Genomic DNA, 27,500 nt, shown 5'->3' on the forward strand with positions numbered 1-27,500 from the left:
TCACCAGACGACATCAGTACGCTGTGAACGCTGAAGGAGCACGAGGTCGTGTTGAATTCAACTGACAAATCTGTTTGTTTTTGGCTGATTTAAGTCGTTTAACCGATCGTGATTCTCTTCCTTTAATATGGTGACGATAGAGACAACGCCTCGCTCCTCCTCACACTGACAGACTGGAAGGAGATTATCAATATATATCATTTAGTGCATCAGTCGTGTGTTTTTCTCCTGTCCCATGGAACATGTTGCTTCAGGTTTATCTTATCAAATGCCATTAATGAAGCAAGAACACCACATATTTCATATTTCAGCTCCTCAAATGTGAAGTTTTTCTAGTTTATCCTCAGAACTCAGGAGCTGCTCTGCTCCTGAGTTCTCCTGAGTGCTCCAGAGATCTCACCTCTGAGAGGTGAGATCTCTGGTGCTACGCTGACTGTGGAGGAGAACCTCATACGACACAGAGAACTATCTGTTCTCTGTGTTTGAAAAGACTTTAACATCTGGATTCATATGGAAAACAAGGTGAATAATAAACACATTAAGATCATGACTGTATAGCTGCTAATCACAACATCAGAACCACATTTCTTGTTAACTGCACTGCTTCCATTAGCAAATGAGAATAAAAGCATTAAGATGTCCACGCTGCTTCATATGAGCACTACCAACATATCAAACTCCTCCTCACGCCACCCTGAGCTCAGCCTGCATGTACACCCTCATGAGAAGCTGCTGGACTCAAAGAGAACCAAGTCTCTCAGCGGGGGGGGGGGTTCAGATCAATACCGGCCCCCGAGGGGCTCCAGTGTACACTGTGAACCAGTATCAGGTAGACTCCATAATAACACACAATGGTTTCAGAGAGAGAGAGAGAGAGAGAGATCTATCTATCCATGGATCTCTCTCTCTCACTTCGCTGTGTGTGTGTGTGTGTGTGTGTGTGTGTGTGTGTGTGTGTGTGTGTGTGTGTGTGTGTGAGATGTAGAAGGAGGGTGTCAATCAATACTGTAGTCTGATTTGACATTTACGGACGCACTAATAGTGATGTCTCCTGGCTGAAGCTCATTATACTTCAATCAGACCCCCCCCCCCCCCCCCCCCCCCCCCCCGTCAGATCGCACTCGTGTCCTGATTGGTGCAGAAATAAAACAGACAGACAGACGGGCGGACGGACACTTAAAAAACAAATATTAAATATAAAAATGCACAAAATATACAATAAATTAGAATAATATTAAAATGAACTAACTAAACAATAGTTTAGTAATTTTATAACTAAATTGAATACAAAGATCAACTACACGTTTTATTCTTTTACATTTATTTGTTATTAAATATATATATAGTATATCAGATGCCTCCTTCCTTCCTTCCTTCCTTCCCTCCTTGACGCCTCCGTTCCTGCACAGCCTCTGATTTGATATATCGGACACAATCCAGACAGCGCCTGCCAACCTCACCACCTCATCACACTTGTCACTCAGCACACACACACACACACACACACACACACTCTTGTTTCCTCCCTTCTTTTCTTTGTTCCTTGCCTTCTCAAGCGTGAGTGAAGAGACTCAATAACCGCTGTGACCCCTCAGCCACCTTTTTCTTTCCAAGAAGAGGAAAGATCTCCTCTTCCTCACCCTGCAGCCGTCTTCATCTCACATTCCTGCGTCCTCCCCCGAGTGTGTTGCCTGCACGTCCCTCGAGAGGCTGCATTAAAGAGATTGGTGGTGTTGAGCTATTGAGGTGAATTAGACATGGTGGATGTAGCCTCTGCTGGACCACACCCCCGGGTTCAGTGGAATATGGTGGCAACATGCCTCCTTGTGGAGGTTGTCGGCGTTCATCACGGAGCTGTGAGGTCGGGTTTGATTTGTTAGTTTGATTAAACACACGTGTAAACACAACAAGACAGTGAGATGAAATGACAAGTGTGAAATGAGCTCTGCTGCAAACCAAAGAGCTGCCTGATCTACACTCCTGGAGGAAGCAGGTGTTGCTTGCTTCTGTTTTAATCTGTTCCGCGGTGTTCTGTTGGTATTGCTGAGCCGCATGGAGCTGATGATGAGCGTTGGAGGATCTGTAGAAACACAATGTTCACGCACTTTAAAGCTCTGGAGGCTTAACTTGAAGTTCTGCTAAAAGACGCGTACAATGAAGTCTAATCACTGCTAACCAATCAAAGAAGAAGAGTTTCCTCCTCCGGGAGCTTCTCTGTGGAAATTACCAATTACATGTATTATCTGCGAGCTGTGATGACAGATCTGTGTTTTATAGAAGCAACAAACATCTTGTCGTAGTGAGCAGTACTAACAGTGAGTTCTCTTCACACGGACCAGCAGCAGTTTAATCAGCTGCCTCACCGTGAGGAGACGAGCTCAGGGAGCTTCAGCAGTGAGCTGTGGTTACAGGTGTTCTGACCTCACGGGACGGACTGAGGGAGCAGAGCGCCCAGCAGAGGAGCAGTGCACTCTGGGTACTCCTGGTCCAGAACCATCGGTGGAGGGATGGAAGGAAGAGAGGGAAAGAGGGAATGAGAGGGTGAGAGCGAGAGTGAGAATGAGAGGGTGAGGATGAGGATGAGAGGGTGAGGATGAGAGAGTGAGAATGAGAGGGTGAGAGGGTGAGAGAGAGAATGAGAGGGTGAGACTGAGAGGGTGAGAGGATGAGTGGGTGAGAAGGTGAGAATGAGAGGGAGAGGTTGAGAGGGAGAGAATGAGAGGGTGAGGGTGAGAGGGTGAGAATGAGGGGTGAGAGGGTGAGGATGAGAGGGTCGTCTCTCTGCTGCCCTCAAACCCTCTTCAGCTTCCTGCTCCAGCGTAGGCATAAATACATAATAATAATAATAACTTTGTTCATGTAGAACCTTTAAAAACAGTTAAAACGAGTCAATATAACAGAAAACAGTGAAGTCAGACTCAAGCAAGACAAACGAGTACAATAGATGAAACAATAACAAGAACAAGACAATTATACAATTAAATATGAAATAATAAATGAAATAAAATGACAACCGTAATAAAATAAATAAAATAATTAAATTAAATAAAACATTTTAATAAAATAAAATAAATTTAAATTGTAAAATAAATTAAGATGCAATAATGTGAAATAAAGTAATGATAACAACGGTGAAATAAAAGCAGTAAAAAGATGACATGAAGGAAAATGAAAATGACAGGAGAGTGTTGACTGTAATATATATATATATAAATATATATATACACATTATATATAAATATATATATACACATTATATATAAATATATATATACATTATATATAAATATATATATACACATTATATATAAATATATATATACATTATATATAAATATATATATACACATTATATATAAATATATATATACACATTATATATATATACATTATATATAAATATATATATACACATTATATATAAATATATATATACATTATATATAAATATATATATACACATTATATATAAATATATATATACACATTATATATAAATATATATATACATTATATATAAATATATATATACACATTATATATAAATATATATATACACATTATATATAAATATATATATACACATTATATATATATACATTATATATAAATATATATATACACATTATATATAAATATATATATACATTATATATAAATATATATATACACATTATATATAAATATATATACACATTATATATATACATTTAAATGCATATAATATATCTGAAACACTGGATCTGATGTCTCATTTTAACTCCTTTCATTGTCTGAAGCTCTTCTTCTTGAAGTCTTCCTCACAAACAGCCCCCCCCCCCCCCCCCCACGCTGCTTGACGACCGCCTCGCCGCTCTGTTGCCATAGATACACGGCTGTATGAGACAGAACGGATGCTCTTCACCTCGTTCATAGTTTACAGGTCGAGGCTTCTGAAATGATCTCAGTCTCTGTTATTGTGTTGTGCTGCTTCAGGTTGTTTATGAGGAACTGATGCTCCTTGAACGCACCGCCTCCAGCCTCTAAACATTCAGTCACCGTGTGGACAAACTAATACTGTACTTCACAGGTACTTATACACTCTATTTACAGCTAATATACAGCTGATTACTCTACTTTTAATCTGACACATTCAGATTTTACATCCAACTTTAGAAAAGCAGGTTTAAAGTGTGACTGAAAGAAGATTGAGAGGTTTTCTTTATTTAAATAATAACATTCCTTAAATCATCTGACAAACTCGACTGAGAACGAGATTTTTTACTTTTCAGGCAAAGAAAAAGATGCTAATACAGTAAAACATGAATAAAGATAACTTTGCACTTTGACAAGTTTATCATGTATTTCAATAGTTTAATAGAATAAGAAGGTGATGAATGCTGCTCTTCATCAGACTAACTTGATGTCAGCGGAGCAATAAGAACCACAGCCTGTAAACCGACGTCAGCTGTGCACTTTGCAAGACTTCTGCTCATGTCTACGTTAAATAAGACTTCAGCAGGAAAACTAATGTTGAAAGTTATGATATCATGATCCTACTTTATGTTAATATAGTTTGAAATGAAGGGATTCGATTGGCTACTTAGATGGAGACCTAACTCTGGAAAATGAATGCAGAAAAACATGGATTATATATTCCTTCCTTTTTACAGAGCTGATGCTGCACATATAAAAATAGTTCCAGTTTGACTTTTAAAACTAGTGCAGAGAGACTTCACAGGAGCCGTGATGAAAGCTCAGAGATCCAGGATTATAGTGTTTGAAACCACATTATCATCTTATTCCAGCTCAAGTTTGGAAGCAGCAGGAAAGAAAAGAAGGTTGAAGATTCTTCTTCTTCTCACCCGATGGTTTGGAGCTGCAGCAGCAGGTTGAACTCTTTATAAAGAGACAGACTGGACATTTTCTACAATCAATACCTTCAGTACTCGAGTACATTTTACAGCTAATACAACGTTTGCATTATGCATTGTGGTATTTTGTTATGAATCTTCATCGTAGGGAGGAGGACGAGGTGGTGACGGGTCAAACAAACTGCTGTTTGTGTCCTGTGTTGACAAAGTATTTTTACTGCGTTTTTGTTTTCTTCTAATTTACAACGTTGACCACGCAATCCGGGAGAAAATGTTTCCCTCTAAACTACATTTGTCCATTTTTATTCCCCTACGACTAAACTTTTATTCCCCTACGACTAAACTTTTATTCCCCTACGACTAAACTTGTATTCCCCTACGACTAAACTTTTATTCCCCTACGACTAAACTTGTATTCCCCTACGACTAAACTTTTATTCCCCTACGACTAAACTTGTATTCCCCTACGACTAAACTTTTATTCCCCTACGACTAAACTTGTATTCCCCTACGACTAAACTTGTATTCCCCTACGAATAAACTTTTATTCCCCTACGACTAAACTTTTATTCCCCTACGACTAAACTTGTATTCCCCTACGACTAAACTTTTATTCCCCTACGACTAAACTTGTATTCCCCTACGACTAAACTTTTATTCCCCTACGACTAAACTTGTATTCCCCTACGACTAAACTTTTATTTCCCTACGACTAAACTTTTATTCCCCTACGACTAAACTTGTATTCCCCTACGAATAAACTTTTATTCCCCTACGACTAAACTTATATTCCCCTACGACTAAACTTTTATTTCCCTACGACTAAACTTTTATTCCCCTACGACTAAACTTTTATTCCCCTACGACTAAACTTTTATTTCCCTACGACTAAACTTTTATTTCCCTACGACTAAACTTGTATTCCCCTACGACTAAACTTTTATTCCCCTACGACTAAACTTATATTCCCCTACGACTAAACTTTTATTTCCCTACGACTAAACTTTTATTCCCCTACGACTAAACTTTTATTTCCCTACGACTAAACTTTTATTTCCCTACGACTAAACTTTTATTTCCCTACGACTAAACTTTTATTCCTATGACAAGGAAAAAGGAGTGAAAATCCTTCTTCCTCCTCTGCAAACAGCATGTCTGTCCTCACTGATCGCAAACTTATTGACACGGAGACGTGCCCGGACATCTGTTAGTCCAATCCCACACAGGTACTCTGTAAGTCACACTTTCAGAATCGACTCGTTGCATCCGGCAGAATGTGACTGACTGACTCAGCGTTTCTGGAGACAGCTCACCCACAGGTATATGGATCGTACCGGCTGCTCGCTGACAAACTTGTTAATCCAGAACACAGCGGGATGGAGGGAATTGGATGGAGTACCTATCAGGCCTCTTTGAAGAGGTCTGGTACTAAAACACACACATCATAGGAGTGTGTGTGTGTGTGTGTGTGTGTGTGTGTGTGTGTGTGTGTGTGTGTGTGTGTGTGTGTGTGTGTGTGTGTGTGTGTGTGTGTGTGTGTGTGTGTGTGTGTGTCAGTTCTGCCCACTGGCTGTGACCCAGTATGGAGTCTTCCAGCTGGATTTTTCCAGTTTTCACAGCTGTGTGTGTGTGTTTGAGAGCATGACATGACTTTCTGCAGAAAGTTTTGACATCTGCGTACCGACCTCGTCCCATACGGTTTACTCTGTGTGAAGATAAGATGCGAGTCTTGGAGTCACGACCTCCTGCTCTCAGTCCAGCTTTTTGTTACACTAATGAGAGGATTTGTAAAGTCAGTCTGTGACTTTCAGGATTTCAGTGATTTAATGTGAATTAAGCAGCTGTCTGCTCTCCTGTGGATGATGGGGATAAAGAAAAAAGGGCCGTCCTAGTGGGGGAAACTCACACCTTGTGAGTGTAATGTCCTCCTTTTGATTTCATCCAGGATTCTTTAAAATATGTCATCCTCATGTTTCATGTATCTCTGCTGTCAGGTTCAATAAATGTCTACTGCTCTCTGTGGTTAAATTATACTGTTTTCTTTGTATGATAATGTGCCTTAATCTATCAATAATACACTGATTCAACAGAATATATAAAGAGGAAAAGTCAGTTAAACCTGCGCACGGCCTCAGAGCATCAGTAAAGGGTTTCATTCACAGGTATCACAACCCGAATGCAGACGAGCAGCAATAAGGCAGATTAGCTGGTCGTTGGGCTGGAAGACAAAGAAGAGACGAGATCAGGAATCAGCTGCAGAGTTTGAATTCTCTTCTGCTGAACTAGCTCAAGGTGTGTTTATTCAGAGGTGGAGAAGTATGCGCTGGAGGTTGGATGTAGAACAGCTCTGTGAACATCAGACATCTGGCTGCAGGAGTGGAGCGTGTGCAGAGAGGACATTTAGGTTTTCTACTGTTCAGTTTTTTGGTGAGCGGTTGTTTGAATGTAAAATAGATATTAGAGAGAGAATTGCGACCTGTTTAACCTTTTTGCTTTTATACGATAAGTGAAACTCTGTATTTGGAACATCTCTAATGAGGCCTTAACATATAGATGAGCCTGTATGTGGTGAGATCAGAACAATCAGGTGTTTCTGGGTCGAACACAAGCTCTCTGAATATTCAAGGACACAACGAGAAGCCTCAGAGACCTGAAACTGATGCATTCGTCACTAAAAACTGGACTTTCTGGATCGTATTTCAGCTGCATTGTTTTACCATTGATCCCTAAAACCTGAGTGACTTGGTGGAATAGTTCCACCTGTTTCAGTGTGTGTTGTTGGCAGCGGCTCGGGGCCCCGTTGACTCCACAGGGCCACTCTGTGCATTCGCCTAATTGGTTAGCAGCTGTAGTGAAAGAGGGATGATTGATTTTGGGGCAAGATGGTGGATTTGCAACTCAACCGAGCTAATAATTAGTTGTTGATCGTAGCATTAGCGATGAAAAACACCACAGACGTGTAGAAACCTCCGGGCCAAAGTTGTGCAGGAGAGTTGACGCTCTCCGTTCTTCTTTAATCTGCTTAAATGATATTACACCTCGCTAAGCTAACGGATGATGAACTGAAGGTTTCAGCTCAGCACTGTGGACTCGTATGTCATGAGTGGAGGAGATTACATTCACCGCTGGCTGGGCTTAGATAAGCACACGGAGGTCAGAGGATGACTGCGCATCATTCATGTGTTGATAAGCGTCGCACACGTGCAGTAAGAAGCGTCTTTGTGTGCACAGGAAGCTTCTGCAAACATTATTCCCTATAAGAGCCACACGATTCTGCTTCATCGACTCGTGGAAGCTTCCGCCTCATCGAACTGCATTCAGATTTTAATCGGCCAGTAACCGAACCCTTAAAGTTTAATTGCACATTTGAAATGATTATCTTTGAGGTCGGAGGTTAGGTATTCTCTCTGCTGAAGCGTTTGTTCTTGTCTCTCTCTCTTTAGCTTACTCATCTTCTCATGCAGCCTCCCTCTCGTTACCTAACATCCTCGCCTTCATCCCACGGATTCATACCGAAGTGTTGCACCTTTTTGTTCTCTTCCTGTTCCTCTGTGCTGCACGAAGCCCACGGGAATAGAAAGTTGGAGAGCAGAACTGATTGTGAAGTGACTCAGAGAGAGAGAGAGGTGTAAAAGATGTTGCGTCGTCTGTTTCCTCCTGCAGCTGCATCCCAGAGGCTAGAGGAGAGGTCATCACCATGACGGCGTCCTCGCAGGACTCCGCCCCCTCGTCTGTGGCCGGCCTCCTCCTCCTCCTCCTCCTCCTCGTCCTCCTCGTCCCGGCCGTCGTCACGCAGGACGCCGCCGTCCCGACGACCCCGCTGCTATTTGACCCGCTGACCCAACCGGAGTGCACCAAGAAGGAACACCCAAAGGTCTCCATCCAAGGTCAGAGGTCACCACCTGTTCTACGCATGTTTACATGGAGACAAGAGGAGGCAGGTTATCAGACTTTAGATTTATTAAACATCGTTCTTCTTTACAGCACAGAGCGTCGACATTTCATGTGATTTATTTATTTATCTCTTTAACTTGTTGTCGACTTTGTTCTCCAGTCGAAGCTTTAACACATAACCGCTGTTACAGAAACTGGATTTCCAATCTGGATATTTTACGGTTATGGAAGTATATTAATAACTGGCAACATAATGGATAATTCTGTGTTTTTAATTACAAGTTGAATCATGAGATGTGTTTATCTCAGAAATCTGAATTAGGAGCTGGGAATGAAGGCACACCTGAGTCGACTGTTTTTTCTCCAGACAGATATTAGGTATTAGGTATTATTAGAAGTAAGAGTTTGGAGTTGGCCGTGTTACAACGTTAAACCCGTTCAGTTTTTTCACTTCATGGAAGTTAATTGTTACATTTTGGGTAGACTAAAAAAAGGTCTTATTCAGCCATCGGTTGTACGTAGCTCCGCCCTCTTATGTCACTTCTGGCTGCAAAAAAAAACAAGTTGGCGACGACCAAATGCCGACCTCGAGGCCTCAAAACATCAGTCCACAAACCGATGGGTGATTCACACAGAAACACGTTCTTCAGGTTCTCTGGAAGTTATAGGTGAAGTTACGGTGAAGTTACAGGTGAAGTTACAGTAAAGTTACGGGGGAAGTTACGGTGAAGTTACAGGGGAAGTTACGGTGAAGTTACAGGTGAAGTTACAGGTGAAGTTGCGGGTGAAGTTACGGGTGAAGTTACGGGTGAAGTTACGGGTGAAGTTACGGGTGAAGTTACGGGTGAAGTTACAGGTGAAGTTACGGTGAAGTTACGGGTGAAGTTACGGGTGAAGTTACAGGTGAAGTTACAGGTGAAGTTACGGTGAAGTTACGGGTGAAGTTACAGGTGAAGTTACGGTGAATTTACAGGTGAAGTTACAGGTGAAGTTACAGGTGAAGTTACGGGTGAAGTTACGGTGAAGTTACAGGTGAAGTTACGGTGAAGTTACAGGTGAAGTTACGGTGAAGTTACGGGTGAAGTTACGGGTGAAGTTACGGGTGAAGTTACAGGTGAAGTTACAGGTGAAGTTACGGTGAAGTTACGGGTGAAGTCACAGGTGAAGTTACGGTGAAGTTACGGGTGAAGTTACGGGTGAAGTTACGGGTGAAGTTACGGTGAAGTTACGGGTGAAGTTACGGGTGAAGTTACGGTGAAGTTACGGGTGAAGTTACGGGTGAAGTTACGGGTGAAGTTACGGGTGAAGTTACGGGTGAAGTTACGGTGAAGTTACGGGTGAAGTTACGGGTGAAGTTACGGGTGAAGTTACGGGTGAAGTTACAGTGAAGTTACGGTGAAGTTACGGGTGAAGTTACGGTGAAGTTACGGGTGAAGTTACGGGTGAAGTTACAGGTGAAGTTACAGGTGAAGTTACAGGTGAAGTTACGGTGAAGTTACAGGTGAAGTTACGGTGAATTTACAGGTGAAGTTACAGGTGAAGTTACGGTGAAGTTACAGGTGAAGTTACAGGTGAAGTTACGGGTGAAGTTACAGGTGAAGTTACAGGTGAAGTTACGGTGAAGTTACAGGTGAAGTTACAGGTGAAGTTACGGGTGAAGTTACAGGTGAAGTTACAGGTGAAGTTACGGTGAATTTACAGGTGAAGTTACGGTGAAGTTACAGGTGAAGTTACGGTGAATTTACAGGTGAAGTTACGGTGAAGTTACAGGTGAAGTTACAGGTGAAGTTACGGTGAAGTTACAGGTGAAGTTACGGGTGAAGTTACAGGTGATCAGTTAGAGACGTGGAAGCAGAAGTTATGGAGTTGATTCTAAAAGAAGCCGCAGAATGAATCTAACATCTTGTGAGAATACAAGAGAATGAAGCTCGACTTCAGTCATGGTTTGAAATCTCTCTCATGTCCTCTGTGAGTTTTTAGAACGGGGTTCAATGCAGCAAATGATTGCTCTCATGCATCTTAAAGGGGACGGACAGAAACACATGCATGCTGCTTCTCCCGGAAACAGAATAAACAGCTTTCATAAACATAGCACAGCAGTAAAGCCCTCAGCGGCGTGCAGCTCCAGAGCAAAGAGGAGGACAAGATAGAAATGATTGTGTAGAATAATGGCGCTCTCTATCTCACCCCTTCATCTGCACCGTGGGCCAAGAATACAAGGTCTTCCTCACGGCGTGCGGTGGAGCGGAACAGGTTTATTTTGGGGGGGCTGAATAGATACGGCACGATGAAAAGGTAAACACGCACAAAATTGCTGTGTTTATTTTTGAATGGGGCTGTTTGTGTTGCTGCTGCCGGGAGCTGACTGAGATTGGAGGCTGGTGGGGACAGAAACACACGATTGAAGAGGTGGCCAGCAGGTTCTCTTGTGATTAGAAATATACCAAAAAGCCATATTGTAGACATTTCCTCAAGGCTTTCAGTTTGTTCTTTCCAGGCGTCCCTCTGTGCTCCAGGGTCTGGCTAATGGAAGGTAAGAGCTCTGTGCCATTTGGTCCCGTCTCTGCTGGACTTTCTTTAATCTGTAGAACCTGGTGGAATTATCGTTCACCAACAACAATGCGAGCTACGGTCTCGGCCTCCGCCCGGCTTCACCCACCAGGCCTCCAGATGTCCAGATTAGCAGGCGTCCCTTCAGAGCAGGCGTGGAGCCGTAGAGCAGAGCAGTAATGTGAAGGCAGCTGCACAATGAAGGTGTCAGCGAGAACCTGAGATTAGCTTCTGTGATTGATGAGCGTTCTGTAGCGGCTTGTTGAGGCGCTGCCGCGGTCACCTGGAGGAGAAGACTTCAGCGCGGGGTGAACACCAAAGAGTCTGGAGTGAGGAGTTTGTGTTTGTGTTTGGTTGCTATTTGTTCCACTGGAGCATTCGTTCTGAATTCAAACCCGGCCTCCATCCTCACAGCTTTGAGCGGTTCTGCTTCGGCTCCACGGACTCAGACCTGAATCTTGTCATTTGTTTGGGGCGAATGAATTGAAACATCTATCACTGTAACTGCTTCAGGTCTGTGGGCAGACAATTCATCCTGAAGCTCTCACTGTACTTTGTTCTAGAACAACTTAGTGCAATCTGAAAATGAAAAGCATCAGTCATGATGGAGCGTTCTGAGAGTCTGTTAACCATGATGGATGTCTGGGGAACCACTGGACTGATCACTTTCATTTTCTTTTTTCAAATAGCTTCATCAAATATGCAATCGGAGTACTTTTCGTCAGAGTACGTTGACATATCTTCAGAGTACCTGAGTACAGAGTACCTGAGCACAGAGTACCTGAGCACAGAGTACCTGAGCACAGAGTACCTGAGCACAGAGTACCTGAGCACAGAGTACCTGAGCACAGAGTACCTGAGCACAGAGTACCTGAGCACAGAGTACCTGAGCAGATAGTGAACAGGGACACGTTGCTATGAGAGCGCTGAGTGAACTTAAACAGATGAACAATGAGCAGAAACTCACTTTAATCTTAACTCTTTAAAACAAACTGCTTAAGAGATTAACAGTAAAGGTTAAACCAGATAAACGAGTTGAAGTCATTTAGAAAAATAAATACAATTGTGCAATTAAGTCCAGCATATAAACTGTGAAATTGATATTGAAAATTTGGAGGTTCATAGAAATAGAACCTGGTCTGTACAGATAAAGTGCTTTATGTTCATACGTTAAATGTCCCTCACAAGTCTCATACAAATCATTTCATCTTGCACACACATGATGTTTCACCCACACTGTTACAAACACCATGTGACGGGACATAAATATTGTAGCTGACAGCCGCGATGACTCTAGAGAAACATCCGGCGCGTCCATCGGCCCTCACAGCATCTTCACCATCTGCTGGAACGCTCAACAAACGCTGATCCAGATCACGTGCCGGGTTCTTTAATGCCGACCACGCCACAGTTGCAGAGCGCCCACACACACACACACACACACACACACACACTGCTCATGACCTAGATGGATGATACCGGCTCGCAGCATGAGACCGTGGGTCTGATAAGAGCGTGACATGAGGGCAGCGAGTGGAACGCTCGGAATCTCGATATGAGTCTGTTTTTGAGAATTGATGGAGTCGGCTGTGCGTTATGTTATGAGGCCCAGAGAACTGGTTCTAGTGTGTGTGTGTGTGTGTGTGTGTAATAGATAAACTCTGCCCCTTCATCACACCCAGTGCAGCAATATCCATGAAGGCAACAAGATGCTTCATGAGGGAGCATGAGTATAAAGTAACGGTTGATAATAAGACCTTTGGCTCTGGATTCACAGGAGGAGGAGGAGATGATGCTGCTCAGGTATCACAGCAGGTCACAAACAATAGTCCCAAAATGTAGTCTCATGGTTTGGTCTACACTGTAGACCAAACCATGAAAACCATGTAAACCAACGAAAGATGGACGTCTCGTGTCCCTGTAGACTCTACAGGGACACGAGACGTCCATCTTTCGTTGTGTCCATCAGGATGAAAACAATAATTAAACCTAATGTTGGTTTTGTTGCCTGAACGTAACTGTGTGAAGTCATTTGAAGCCCGACTGTGATGCTTTAACTAAACCTGACCAAGTTCTTCTGTAATGTAATGTAAACAAACGGACCTTTTCTGTCCCTGTACACAAAACACTGATATATTGCATTTCGTGACTATTTCCCAAAGTGCCGTGAGATTGTGTTGGACGATCATCTGTGTCGTCTGAAGACAAAGAAGAAGAGAAACTGCTGTTGTTGCTCATTTATTGTTTCTGAATCTTGTCTTTTCCATTTTCTTTTCAAAGCCTCTCCTCTCTCATTCATTCTCTACGCTCCTCGTCTTCACTCTTTCTTTTCATCTCTCCGTCACCTCGTCTCTCTCAGCCTGCTCTTTTTTTATGCTCTATAACGGGCAGAGAAATGTATTGCACACTTTGCAGCGGTGCCCGTATCTCTTTCATCGTTTGGGTAATGGTGTTGTCGTTTAGCCGCCGTGTCTCTGTCTCAAGGGCTCTTGAGCAGCACGAGAGCGATGCCCCTGGAAGACGCCAACGTTCACTTAAAAAGAGAAAGTATTCGCCACGCTTTTTCTGATCTTATTTTTCATTTTGCCACCGCTCCTTGGGTTCCCTCCTCGTTATGTGATTACACTGGTGGGGTCCTAATTGGAGTGGCGCTATCGGAGCTGTTTTGCAGCCATCCATCAGGCAGCTGAATGGAGTTTAGCATGCTGCCGGGGCCGGCCTCTCACCCACTGATGGCATGTCAGGATATCTGATGCTGGCCCCAGAGAGATAGAGACGATCACAGAATAGAAAACGTTTAAAGGCTTTAATGCTGCTTTAACGGGGCAAAGTGGAGAGGCAGCAGGAAAATTGCTCTCTTTGCTTCTCTGAGTCCGTCTCCTTGATGTCTCCTTTCAGACGTCGGGTAAATGCATTGGTGATTCTAAATGTCCCCATGTTTGAATAAGCCCCCAAGCTCCTCTCACACTAACATCACGGTCCTAACATTTTACTTGAAAGTTGCCTGGATTGAATCCCGTCAGTTAAAGGCGGCGGCACCACGTTGAATAAACAGAGTGATTTTAAAACTTCCTCACACTCTTTTCTGTTCTGATCACGACTTCCCACAAGGTTACTTGTGTTCAAAGGGTTTAAAGCAGAGACTGAATGTAAGAAGTAGACATCACCCGTTGGTTTGTGGACTGATGTTTTGAAACCTTGAGTTAGACGATTTCGCCGTCGCCATCTTGGTTTTTTTGCACCCAGTGAACAGGAAGTGACCATATTTGGACTGAGGAGGAGTGACGTAGAGACGCCGTACATGTCTCTGGTAGAGACCTGTCAATCACTGTGTAGCCCCGCCCTAAAGCATCCCCTGCTTTATGGTCTGTGTGACTCTAAATGGACCATAATGTACTAAATGAACATCATGCTGTATTGAAGAAGACTTGAAACTAGAGATTGAGACCATAAACTCATGTTTACAATGTTTACTGAGGTAATAAATCAAGAGAGAAGTAGAGTCATTTTCTCATAGACTTCTATACAACCAGAGGAGTCGCCCCCTGGTGGACACTAGAGAGAATGCAGGTTTTGAGACACATCCAGGGCTTTACTCTGCAGAAGCGGATGTTGCTGCCTGGTTCAAAGTCTTGTTCCACACCGTCATGCATTTAATTAAGTATCATTTCTCATTCACAATGTAAATAAAATCAGTTTAATAACTTAAAGGTTCAATGAGCATCAATAATCTTCTGACTACTAGAAGTGTGTAGTGGTGTCTACATCTGCAGAGAACCTGCAACCCTCTGCCTTTTTCTGATGTTTCTGGACGTCAACTTCTATAAAAACTTAGCGACCAGTTGTCAGATTAAAATCACGCACCTGAGAGGAAGCTATGAGAAATGGCGGATACAGCCTGGTGGCGCTTGGCCTTTTTCTCCCGTTACGCTCGTCTTCTGGCTTTTTCTCAGAACATTTTGTTTGTACGCACTCAGAGCTCGTCCTCTTCATCTGTGGAGGCTCACGCTACAGTACCAGGCACGGATACAAAGGAGCTTTAAGACGAGTAAGACTCATTATTCAGTGACAGCATCACCCTCAGGAGGGCCACTGCTCCTCTCACGCACCACCATCCCCAACAGCTTATGTGTGCATCAACATAACAGATATCTGTGTTTAAATACACAAAGTTATTACTTTAACCAACAGAATCAGAAAAAGTACATACAAGGAATTTGGCTTGGTGATTGGTGCGTGACAATCAACACTGCAATAGTATAAGACATCATTCAAAGATAGAAAATATTAAAATCGACAACAAAATATGTCAGAAACAAATGAGAGTACATTAAAACCAGTATGTTAATAGAGAAGAGTTGTGCAGGGGTGTGTAGCTGTGACACACTGTCCTGAGGATGTAAATGTCTGAGTCAGTGGTGGTCCTGGTCTGTGTTGATGAACCCAACTGCAGACGGGAATAGACGAGGCTCGAGGTCTTGGTCCTGATGGGCCGCATGTCTGAGCGGCTCTCATGACGTCTTTCTGAGAGAATCGCTCACATTTCTGTCCGTTCTACAACACGACTGCTGGACTCTCGACGGACTGTCGGTGGCTTTGGCTGCTGCTGCTTTTGTAAAAGCTGGCCGACATCTTTACCGGTTCCTGACGGAGAGGCTGTTAGCCTCCTGGCCCCCGGCTCCATTCCTCCTGTGGCTGCTCTCTCCCAAGCTGATTCTCACAGCCCACAACCCCGCCGACCCCCTATCTGAGTCCAGTCAAGTGGGAGGAGGATGGAGGATGGAGGGATGAGGGGATGAGGGGGGATAGAGGGACAGTTGTGCTCCACTGAGGCGCCCTCTCAAACTATCACCCTCTGCGAGTGCAGCACAGTGAAAATGGAAAGTTAGAATAGTGGAGATAGTGAAGAACAGGACGGGGAGGAGACTGAAGGGCGAAGGAGAGCGATATGAAAGGAGACCAAACATGTTGTCCAGATAAGGCTGAGGTATGAAAAACATCTGCCACTGCTGGGAAAGTTTTTGCTCCTTCCCAACTGAACAACAGCAGATGTTTGTGGCACACAGCGCTGCCTCAGACCTGTGCTCTCAGTAAATGGGTATTGTATGTAAATGTGTATATTGCAGAATGGATTCATTCCTCTGCCATCATTCAGCCACAGTTGGTTATTCTTCACATTTAGAATGTGAGCAGTATTCTCCGAAAGAAAGAATATTGCTGTCGGTGGGGCTAAATCTATTCAGCGAGCAATCATACAGTGTGTCTGCTAATTGACAGAATCGTCTGCCAGATGGCAGCCGGTCTCCGTGCGACCTGCTTCGTTAGCGTTTCTGGATCCACCACCTTGCCCTGAAGATAACCATTTTTAATATTGCCTATTTTCAGCAAGTCTTCTTCCCATTAAGGAGACCTTGTGTTCCTGTGTTTCCTCCCCTGAAGGAAGGCGATGATAGACAGATACCGTCGGTACAATATGTGTCATTCACAGCTCATTACACATGGCAGCGCTTCAGGGTGGAGCTCAACTAGATGACTGATGATAATGATAGAACATATAATACACTGTAGGATGCTAATGTCTAAACATCTTTTGTCACTTCAAACTCGTCAAATACCAACGAACTGTCTTTTCAAAATAAACTTCCTTGTTTACAGGAAATGTTCAGTTCCTGCTCGTTACATGGATCGTGTCTTTTCAAAATAAACTTCCAACAAAGGTTTACTTAGTGGTTGCACAACAGAAATACGTACGTTTGTTATGTAACTTCAGTGCCTTTGATGGCAACACTTCTCCATCTCTCTCCTTTTCTTTATTCCTGCGTGACTTTGGCTCTCTGAATTATTATTAATCTATCTTAATTATTCTTGCGACCGATCAGAACCCGGCAGAAAATGTGACGAAAGCCTTCGTTGTTCCCTCTCAGTAGAGAGACGTTTTAAAGTCTCTCTACTGCACACAATAAGATGACCTAACATTGCTCTGCAAGATGCTGTCTTTGTAGGGGACAGAGTGTAACTCGTCCTCTCGCTCTGTGTAAAACACTCACTGCTCATTTGTTGCATCTCTTTCATTTGACTGTCCGGCTGCAGACGCCTGGAATGAAGTCACAGAAGTATAAAAGTTAACTTTGTGCTTTGTGCCGAGCAGCACGGTCCAAAAACAACATCATTCAAACGTCAATTTAGTGACGAAGATTCCTCCTCCGGGAACCGAAATGTCTTCACAAAATGTCACGACAATCCATCCAATAGTTATATTATAGTTATATATATATACTTCACTAACACGTCTTTATTACAGCTCTGACGGCTCAAATGTGTTTCACCTCAACTCTCACATTCTGCTTTAGATGGTAAATCAAAAGGTTACACATCTGCTTCATGCCCATTATGTTGGATGTGAAACGTGTACTTTTCAGGTCAAACATCTCAGATAATGACATCGACCTCGCAGCTCAGAGATAGACGAAGTTTAAATGAGCCCGGCGGCTCAAACGTTTGGAGGGATTAGATGAAAGTAAGATTGGATCTTTATCGGAGAGCCGCCTCTGAAGCGCCAACGTGAAGGAATCTCACATTCCATCAGGGTTCTAAGCGATAAAGGTTCTGCGTGTTTGTTTTGTGCAATCAGCTCAGTAATGCGTTGCTGTGACTGCTCTTCATCCACACTCAGACCAAGCGGGGGAAGAAGCCCAATGTTTGAAAAAGAAGAAGAAGAGATGGAAGGAGATAGAAAGGTCGTGATTTATGTCTGTGTGAGACAAAATGTCTCGGCCGCTGTCCTCCTCCCTCTGGCAGCCTCGGGCTAAAGCATTAATCCGTCTGCCAGAGGATTGCAGAGGGGGAAAAATAACGCAATGATCGTTTATCAAGTCCAGCTCGGGGCCCCGCGAGTCAACCATGAGGCAGGCTGGGGGGTTCATATTCATCCTGCTTTATTGCCCCCTTCTTTGCCCCAAACACCCGGCCAGACAGTTATGAGAGGAGGCAGCGAGCAGCGCGTATAAAACCGGTTGTAAGCAGGAGGATAAATGTCAGTCAATGAAAGAGCCCTCACTGTCAGCGAGGCCTTCCTACCAGAGGACACCAGCTACTGGATCACAGGCAGTGCTGGAGAGTCTTTACAAGCTTCTCAACAGATATTCATGATGTGAGGAGATGTTTGTATCCACGTTATACTTTGAATTTCTACTGATTTGTGCTCCACATTAAAGTCTCTGAAGTGATCGCTAACAGCTCCTGTGTTTTTACTGTTGGCTGCATAATGCCTCTGTGGGAATAGTTCCTCCTGTTATCAGTCTCTCCGCTGCACATTCTGATTTTATGGTTCATGTCGTGTGCTCCGTTTTAATGATCGTATTTTATGGGGAGTGTAAGTCACTTTAACAGTCCGTCATCTGTCTAAATTACGATTTTTCTATTTCTGGATGTTTTCCAGAATATGTTTAGTGAGTAACGTAGAGGGGCGGGGCTTAGCTTTGATGGGACTCGTATTTTACCTGAAACAGACTTCCCTGAGATGAGCCTCTGCAGGTTTTATGGGTCACATGTTTAATCTCCTGCTGTCACGTTGAGCGTCTACGTTCTTTGGTTACATGATGAGATGTTGAAGGGAGGCAGGAAAACACTGGATTAAGATGTGCATTTTACAACTCTTAGGATCTCATGATCTAAATAAAGACGATTCAAGTGTTCACTCTGAAAAGTTGATTTTCCATAAAAAGAAGAAATGATCCACTGATTTACAGACGTCTGCGCTCTTCATCGGTTTACGGTCATAAATGAGCACAGAGAATATTTCAACTGAGATTCACTGTGGACGGACAGACAGACACAGACACACACACACACAGCTGAATACATAATCTCCTGGCAGAGATGATAGAAATATCTCGACTCTTTTGCACTAATGAAAGTGAAGGAAGAATCAGTGTGAGGATGACAAAGACCTGCCTCCTCTCACCTGTGTGAGGCAGTCATGGAACATTGCAGAAAGAAAACTGTGACGCACACAAATGTGACAGAGAAGTGTGGAGGAGTGAGTTTCACATATGATCTCACAAGTTGCCGTGTTCGTCACCTTTAGTATCCTCACAAATCACAATCTGTTACGGATTAAATGGTTTTCAGGATGATCTTTGAGAAACACTGAAGACACAGGAGAGAAATACTGAGTTTGAACTAAGCTTCCAGGTTATAACGGAGCTGTTGTTGGGTTCTTTAAGTCACCGTCAGGTGTGTCTACCACAGAGGAGGCTGAGTTCTCTGCGTTCAGACCTCAGATGAGCTGGTCGCTCTCCTGCATGTCAGAGACGGTCGACCCGCAGACGCTCCGATGTGACAAACGCAGTGGCGGGCCGTGCATGTTATACCTGGGCCTTCACTGCTGTCCTGCAGCTGAAACACAGCTACGGTTATTTGTTTCGTATAAAAATGAAGCCAACACCTATCTGCAGAGAATACACCGGGAGTGCGTCTCCTCTCTGCTCTGACTGCAGCTGGGACTGCTGCGCGAGTTACCGCCTGTGAGCTTTGGGGCGGCGGAGGGGCAGCACCCGCTGCTCGTTCACGACAGTAACTGTAGAACGTACGTCCTTTAACGTCACAAAAGTCTCCAACAACACCAGAACAAGTCGCTGGATTTGTCACTAGTAGCTTTTGACAAAAAAGTCTCCATGAGGGTTTAGAAAGTCACCAGATTTAGCGAGAAAGTCGCCAAGTTGCCAACACTGGCACCGGCTAAATATGTCCCCAGAGCAACATTGGACGTAACAATAGTTCCTATCACATATAAAACCAAACAAAAATCCATCTTCATAAAAACAAGTTGTACAAATAATAATATATAAACAAGCATATTAAAGCTACTGCAGATGTAAAAACAAACACATTTAACTCACCAGAGCTGCTATTTAAAGACAAAGTGCATCCTCCTTTCTTTGTTAATAAAGAGTTTAATCTCACGGTTGTTCAGTACATCCGTGTGTTTTAGTTCCAGTAAGAAGTCCTTCTCCATTCATGGACGCCAGTGAAGACAGTCGAGCCTCCCCAGTTGTATTTCTTGAACATGTTTTAATGCGTTTGAGGCTGAAAATGTTCGCTCACAGAGGCAGCAGATATTGGGATTGTCATCACCCAACATGTCAGGCTAGCCCACTGACCAATCACGTACTTGTAGTCCAGCTAGCAGCTCTGACACGTCAAAGAATACGCCCAACATGTCAAACTAAAGATCTGATTGGTTGAACACTATGACAATCAACAATATCGTCCCCATTCACTTAATTAAACTGCACATGGATTCACTTGTGAGTCTGCAGGCCTCTGCCTCTGTTCTTACCTAGAGACACAGAGGTGAGATCTGATTGGATAAAAGTTCTACTTAAAACAAGCTGCACTGGAAGCAGAGCAACTGAGGAAGACAGGAGCTGTGCAATGAGAACATAAGATAATGGGAAAAATATTTAAATAAATTATAATACATGTAGTGTATTTAAGAAGAATTATTAAATTATAAAATAGATATAACTTTGTGATTCTGCTTAGGCCAGCAGAGAAGGCCTTGCAGGCCCTGACGGCCCACCACTGATGAAACGTGCACATGTGTGATGTATGAATATTTATGGAGAGAGTAAGAGATGGCCTTCGTGTTTGCAGAATGATTTATGATGTGTGCTGAGGTAATCAGTGATATAATCCTGTGTGTGTGTGTGTGCGTTTGTGTGCGTGTGTGTTTGTGTGCGTGTGTGTGTGCGTGTGCGTGTGTGTAGAGATGTTTTTCAGTCTGTTCATTTTTACAGATTACATTACTTAATTAAAATTCATGGTAGCCTGTTCAGGTTCCTCTTGTGTTGAATGAGAGGAGCTTCTGTTAATACTGAACCTTGTATGGTTGTGTTGCTTCAGGCGCTGCGTACAGTACATATGAATATGAATAATCTACTGAAAGTATCCAGTGCTGATATAATGAACAAGATTAACACTGTAATATTTTCTGTATTTTGTAGGTGGGGAGAATCGATACAGTAGTAATATGATACCACTACAAAGATGCAAAGTATCATTATTTTATAAACTTTTCATATTACAAATAAAAATTGAACCTCGTGGTTCTTCGGTGCTGAATTTCTTTTGGTGATGTCATGGGTAGAGTTGGGTAGAGTTGGGTAAAGTTGGGTAGAGTTGGGTAGAGTTGGGTAAAGTTGGGTAGAGTTGGATAGAGTTGGGTAGAGTTGGGTAGAGTTGGGTAAAGTTGGGTAGAGTTGGGTAAAGTTGGGTAGAGTTGGGTAAAGTTGGGTAGAGTTGGGTAGAGTTGGGTAAAGTTGGGTAGAGTTGGGTAGAGTTGGGTAAAGTTGGGTAGAGTTGGGTAAAGTTGGGTAGAGTTGGGTAGAGTTGGGTAAAGTTGGGTAGAGTTGGGTAAAGTTGGGTAGAGTTGGGTAAAGTTGGGTAGAGTTGGGTAGAGTTGGGTAGAGTTGGATAGAGTTGGGTAGAGTTGGATAAAGTTGGGTAGAGTTGGGTAAAGTTGGGTAAAATTGGGTAAAGTTGGGTAGAGTTGGGTAGAGTTGGGTAGAGTTGGGTAGAGTTGGATAGAGTTGGGTAGAGTTGGGTAAAGTTGGGTAAAGTTGGGTAGAGTTGGGTAAAGTTGGGTAAAGTTGGGTAGAGTTGGGTAGAGTTGGGTAAAGTTGGGTAAAGTTGGGTAGAGTTGGGTAAAGTTGGGTAAAGTTGGGTAGAGTTGGGTAGAGTTGGGTAAAGTTGGGTAGAGTTGGGTAGAGTTGGGTAGAGTTGGGTAAAGTTGGGTAGAGTTGGGTAAAGTTGGGTAAAGTTGGGTAGAGTTGGGTAGAGTTGGGTAAAGTTGGGTAGAGTTGGGTAGAGTTGGGTAAAGTTGGGTAAAGTTGGGTAGAGTTGGGTAAAGTTGGGTAGAGTTGGGTAGAGTTGGGTAGAGTTGGGTAAAGTTGGGTAGAGTTGGATAGAGTTGGGTAAAGTTGGGTAAAGTTGGGTAGAGTTGGGTAGAGTTGGGTAAAGTTGGGTAGAGTTGGGTAGAGTTGGGTAAAGTTGGGTAGAGTTGGGTAGAGTTGGGTAAAGTTGGGTAGAGTTGGATAGAGTTGGGTAGAGTTGGGTAGAGTTGGGTAAAGTTGGGTAGAGTTGGGTAGAGTTGGGTAGAGTTGGGTAGAGTTGGGTAGAGTTGGGTAGAGTTGGGTAAAGTTGGGTAGAGTTGGGTAGAGTTGGGTAAAGTTGGGTAGAGTTGGGTAGAGTTGGGTAAAGTTGGGTAGAGTTGGGTAGAGTTGGGTAAAGTTGGGTAGAGTTGGGTAGAGTTGGGTAAAGTTGGGTAGAGTTGGGTAGAGTTGGGTAGAGTTGGGTAGAGTTGGGTAAAGTTGGGTAGAGTTGGGTAAAGTTGGGTAAAGTTGGGTAGAGTTGGGTAGAGTTGGGTAGAGTTGGGTAAAGTTGGGTAAAGTTGGGTAGAGTTGGGTAAAGTTGGGTAGAGTTGGGTAGAGTTGGGTAAAGTTGGGTAAAGTTGGGTAGAGTTGGGTAAAGTTGGGTAGAGTTGGGTAGAGTTGGGTAGAGTTGGGTAGAGTTGGGTAAAGTGAGCTGGATTGGCAGGAAGTTGGTCACAACAAAGTGTTGGTCTATTTGTCTGCTTGACTGACCAACCATGAACGAGTGAACACTTTATCTTATTAGAGAAACAAATCAGAAGACGCTCGCATCTCGTCACAAAACCTCGAGTCAAGTTCGGTCCGACAGCCGCTCAGTGAAAACTTCTTCCTGCTCAACATCTGGACTAAATAAATTATCTGACAGATAATTCTCATTTCACTGAAGCCCCCTGTCAACACAACAGCACCCTTAATCACAGTGTGTGTGTGTGTGTGTGTGTGTGTGTGTGTGTGTGTGTGTGTGTGTGTGTGTGTGTGCGTGTCCACAGCAGCACACTGTGCTGTAGCAGCAGCCGTGTGTCTCTGCATCACTCGTCTGTGTCTCGTTGTGTCTGCAGCCATATGGCCGTCAGTCCTAAAGGATGGAGAGTTGTTTCTCTGCTCGCTGTGACTTCCTGAAAGACTTTGATGTAGTTTCACAGCCTCCAGCTCTCACTTTAATGTTCAAAGAACAAGAAGCTTTAAGGTTCAACATGTTAAATGAGTTATCAGCTGTGAGCACACGTTTCACACATGACCTCCACACTTTTCCTTGTCTTGGTGTTTATTCCTTTAGAGTCATCACACTAAACGTTTCATTCACAATGAGAAGTTAAAGCCGTTCTTATCCTATCAGCACTTTCACTTCTTTTATTTCAGTATTTCATTATTAAAAACCTTAATTCATGAGAGTGCACAGAACATGAAGCTCCAGTTTACAGCTTTAAATTCATAAAATAATAAAAAACACAATCATTTTAGAAACGTTTAACAGAGAAACGTGTTCATCCCTCTTCACACTAAACTGGACCCCCCCCCCCCCCCCCCAAAAAGTGCTGATTATCCTTTAAATGCCTGAATCATAAAAGCTGTTAATTAGTTATTTGTTTTGAGCTTCTTAAATGTGATGATTTGCTTGAAATCATAGTTTTTAATTGAGCTTCATTTAACGCAGCTTTTCAGATTGGTTAAGGGACTCTGCCCCTTTTTAAATTAAAATGATTGTTGAGTCATTTTCTGTCACAACTAACTGTTTCAGCCACATGAAGCTAATCCAACAGCTGCTCATAGATCACTAGATGTATAAACTGTGTTGTTGTCTGTAGATGCTCATGACGTGATTTAACCTTCTCTCTCTCTCTCTCTCTCTCTCTCTCTCTCTCTCTCTCTCTCTCTCTCTCTCTCTCTCTCTCAGCTCTCAGTCCGTGGATTTCCTCTTTCTCCCACCCCGGCGTGAGAGACTTCTCTCAGCTCACCCTTGACCTGACGAGGAATGAGCTCATTGTGGGCGCCAGGTAGGAAACCCTAAATCCACTCAGCTTCAACCCCACGGAGCTGAGAACCTGAGACCCGCTCTGACTCTGTTCTAACGGATAACGGTGCTTCTGAAGCCTCGTTGGACCGAGTCGAGCTCTGGATCTGGAACAAACGGTCCCGATAGAGACTGTGTGTGTTTGACCTGGTTAGAAGCACACACATGATACTAATAGTTCATGTCCTTGCATCACAAGGACACTCCTCTTGGGGTGACCGTGGCTCACTGGGTTAAGAGGGTTGTCTGGGAGCCGGAAGGTCAACGGTTCGATCCTCGACTGGGACGTGTCGAAGTGTACCTGAGCAAGACACTGAACCCCGGGAGCCTGTCATTGGCAGCCCACTGCTCCCTATATACAGGGATGGGTCAAATGCAGAGACAAACTTCCCCCTTAAAGGGATTAATATAGTATCGTAAATTTAAAAAATTAAATCACCGCTCACATGAAACCGTAAACAATGACTTCAGACTGATGGACAGCTACAGTGAGCTCTTTATGGGCTTCAGGTTGACAGCAGCTCAGATGTTCTGTCTCTGCTGTGATACATAACTTCTCCTTTTCCTCTCTTCTCATTGCAGAAACTACCTGTTCAGACTGGACCTCAGCAACATGTCGCTGATTCAGGTACGAACGCTGCTGTTCTTCCTCTTCCTCTTCCTCTTCCTCTCTGGTGAGCAGGAAGTTGTTGAAATGGATCTTTCTTTTTCCTGTGAAAGCGGAATTAATGATCTACATTTTATGTTAAAGAAGCAATAGACCGTTGTTTTTGATGTTGATTGCAGAAGTAAAACATGTATTGGCACAGAGCCACAGATCTTTCATCCATGAGGAGTTTGTAACAACGTGATCTGTTGGGTGTGAACGTCATGTGATAACTGAACCCTCCACAGACGGCTGTGATTCTCTTATCAAGAGAAAACACCACAAAGACTGTTAATGAGGCGACTCAACAGCAGGCGAGCCGTCCGTCTCTCTGCTGACTTCTGCTTTCATCACGTTCCCACAATCTGCTGAAGCTTCTTCACTGCTGTCAGACGGACTCTGATTCTATCTCATGTCTAGATCTACGTGTCTGTCAGACCACAGAGCTGATCACGTTAGCCCGCTCTAGATCTCTGAAACATGTCATGTAAGAGATGATTCATGGTCTTGATGAATGCTCGGTTCTCATTGGCTAGCCGGGTGTCCATGAGGTTGGGATGATGCCCGACAAGGTGTCCGTTATCAGGAATGACCTGCTGCACAGCTAGTCTTCTTCTTAAAGAGTAACCGCACACTTATATGTTGCTAAGCTGCAAACTAAGTCATTTGACTGTATTTTGATGAAACACATCAACGCTGGTGTAAAAAGCTAATGTCTGTAGAATGATGACAGCATCAGCATCACATGGGTTAGAAGCTCCGGTTCTGTAGAGAGAAGCCAAAGCTTCACGTCCACAAACACATGAGTGACGTCATGACGACTACGTCCACGTCTTATAGAAACGTCTGAGGAAAACCCACGAAGAAGAGGAGCCGTTATACGATGTGGTGGAAGTGAAGCTTCTCTGTCCTGTGACCATAACTACACATCAATAACTTCATATTCCAACTCTATATAAAACTAGAAACGTGGAAGAAAAACAAAAACATCCCAAAACAACTGTAAAAGTTAATGAGAAGATATTTATTCACATCTGGAGAAAGAGTGGGAATCGACATGCATAATGTTTATTACTCTCCATGTTGCAGAGGACATAATTGGGTTGAGTGTGTGCACATAGACACTTGCATGTGTGTGTCCTCTGCCTGTGGGTGTAGTGTGTGTGTGTGTGTGTGTGTGTGTGTGTGTGTGTGTGTGTGTGTGTGTGTGTGTGTGTGTGTGTGTGTGTGTGTATGTGTGTTTTGTGATGCTGTAAATCAGCTTCGGTATAGCCAGCAGTGTTCGCTCCGGGGCACATGGGTTGCTGTTCGGTTGCATCAGGCATCACAGCTGACAATCCCCCGACTCTCTCTGTGTGTGTGTGTGTGTGTGTGTGTGTGTGTGTGTGTCTGTGTGTGTGTGTGTGTGTGTCTGTGTGTGTGTGTGTGTGTGTGTGTGTGTGTGTGTGTAATGTAAACCAGTACATCACTGTCACACAGTGAGGAAGAGGCAGCTTCATGTAACACTGAGCAGTCGGCATGCTTCATATTACTGCAGGATATCTGCTCTTCACTCCGGCTGTGAGGCAAAAGAAACGCCTCGTTGTGTTTCTGTCGTTTGTTTTCACTGTGAATGTGTGAGTGAAGGAAACAGCATGTAAACACACAACTACACAACTCATACAATTCAGTTCAAAGTGGCTTTATATAATACACAAGTCATATTTGTATTCATTTTATTCATGTTAAATTAATATGATCAATAACAACATTATACATATACATATATATATATATATATATATATATATATATATACATATATATATATATATATATATATATATATATATATATACATATATATATATATATATATATATATATATATTTCCACTGAGCTGCTTCTGCATGTTTTAGCTCATTAACTACATCTTGTGTATTTTTCCACCGTCAATGCAAAAAGTTAATGCCAACATGAAAAAATCATCAGAATCGGAACCTTGAAGCCTTCTGAAGATGATTTCTTGGTGCTGCATTAAAGGACGCTCTGATATTTGAGGACTCGTTAGCTCGCTGAGTAGATGGACGCTGTGATACGGTTGACTGGTGTCGATCGCCAGAAAGAAAATAGTTCCAACATGAAACTACTCACAACTAAGTTTGTAGATTATCTTGAGTCATGATTTCTGGAGAGAGACGTGTCTGCTGAGTTTTCAAATGCAGCTTTTTTTGGGGGGCTTTGAGCTCCACAAGCAGAGTGACATTTTGTTGGAGAGGAGGCAGAAACCTCTACGGCCGATATCTGCAACACTGCAACTAACACCAAACACTTCTACACTGATGACGAGCACCACAGCACTACAATAAGAGGAAGGATATGTATGGCTGTCTGTTTATTGTCTATCTGCTGCTTTATTTGATGGGGAAAATGTGTTATTGAAGTAACCAAAAGTAGGTTAAGTATTAAATTTGCAGCATCAGCGACATTATTATTTGAAGGACAAAGACTCCACAGCTTCAGAGCACAGAGTCTCCTTTCACAGCGGAATGACATGAAGCGCACAGCGGCCACCGTGTGTCACGGACCATATCAATGCGCCCTTTGTGCGGTCGTCTGCTTTGGGAGGAGA

The 27,500-nt window shown here is 43.2% G+C and overlaps 1 protein-coding gene across 1 annotated transcript in view; it reads left to right on the forward strand.

The window, feature by feature from the left end:
- Positions 1-25,183, forward strand: part of sema5ba (sema domain, seven thrombospondin repeats (type 1 and type 1-like), transmembrane domain (TM) and short cytoplasmic domain, (semaphorin) 5Ba) — an 82,879-nt gene extending 57,696 nt beyond the window's left edge. Inside the window, exons 2-5 of the mRNA XM_076085098.1 lie at positions 8,517-8,740; positions 24,126-24,225; positions 24,825-24,916; positions 25,137-25,183. Coding sequence (XP_075941213.1) covers positions 8,551-8,740; positions 24,126-24,225; positions 24,825-24,916; positions 25,137-25,183 — 429 coding nt within the window. The 5' untranslated portion in view covers positions 8,517-8,550. The remainder of the gene's footprint in view (positions 1-8,516; positions 8,741-24,125; positions 24,226-24,824; positions 24,917-25,136) is intronic.
- The last annotated feature ends 2,317 nt before the right edge of the window (positions 25,184-27,500 follow it).

Source organism: Anarhichas minor, unplaced genomic scaffold, assembly GCF_050575085.1.
Source record: "Anarhichas minor isolate MPS153535 unplaced genomic scaffold, ASM5057508v1 ptg000138l, whole genome shotgun sequence".
In the NCBI taxonomy this organism is placed as follows: domain Eukaryota; kingdom Metazoa; phylum Chordata; class Actinopteri; order Perciformes; family Anarhichadidae; genus Anarhichas; species Anarhichas minor.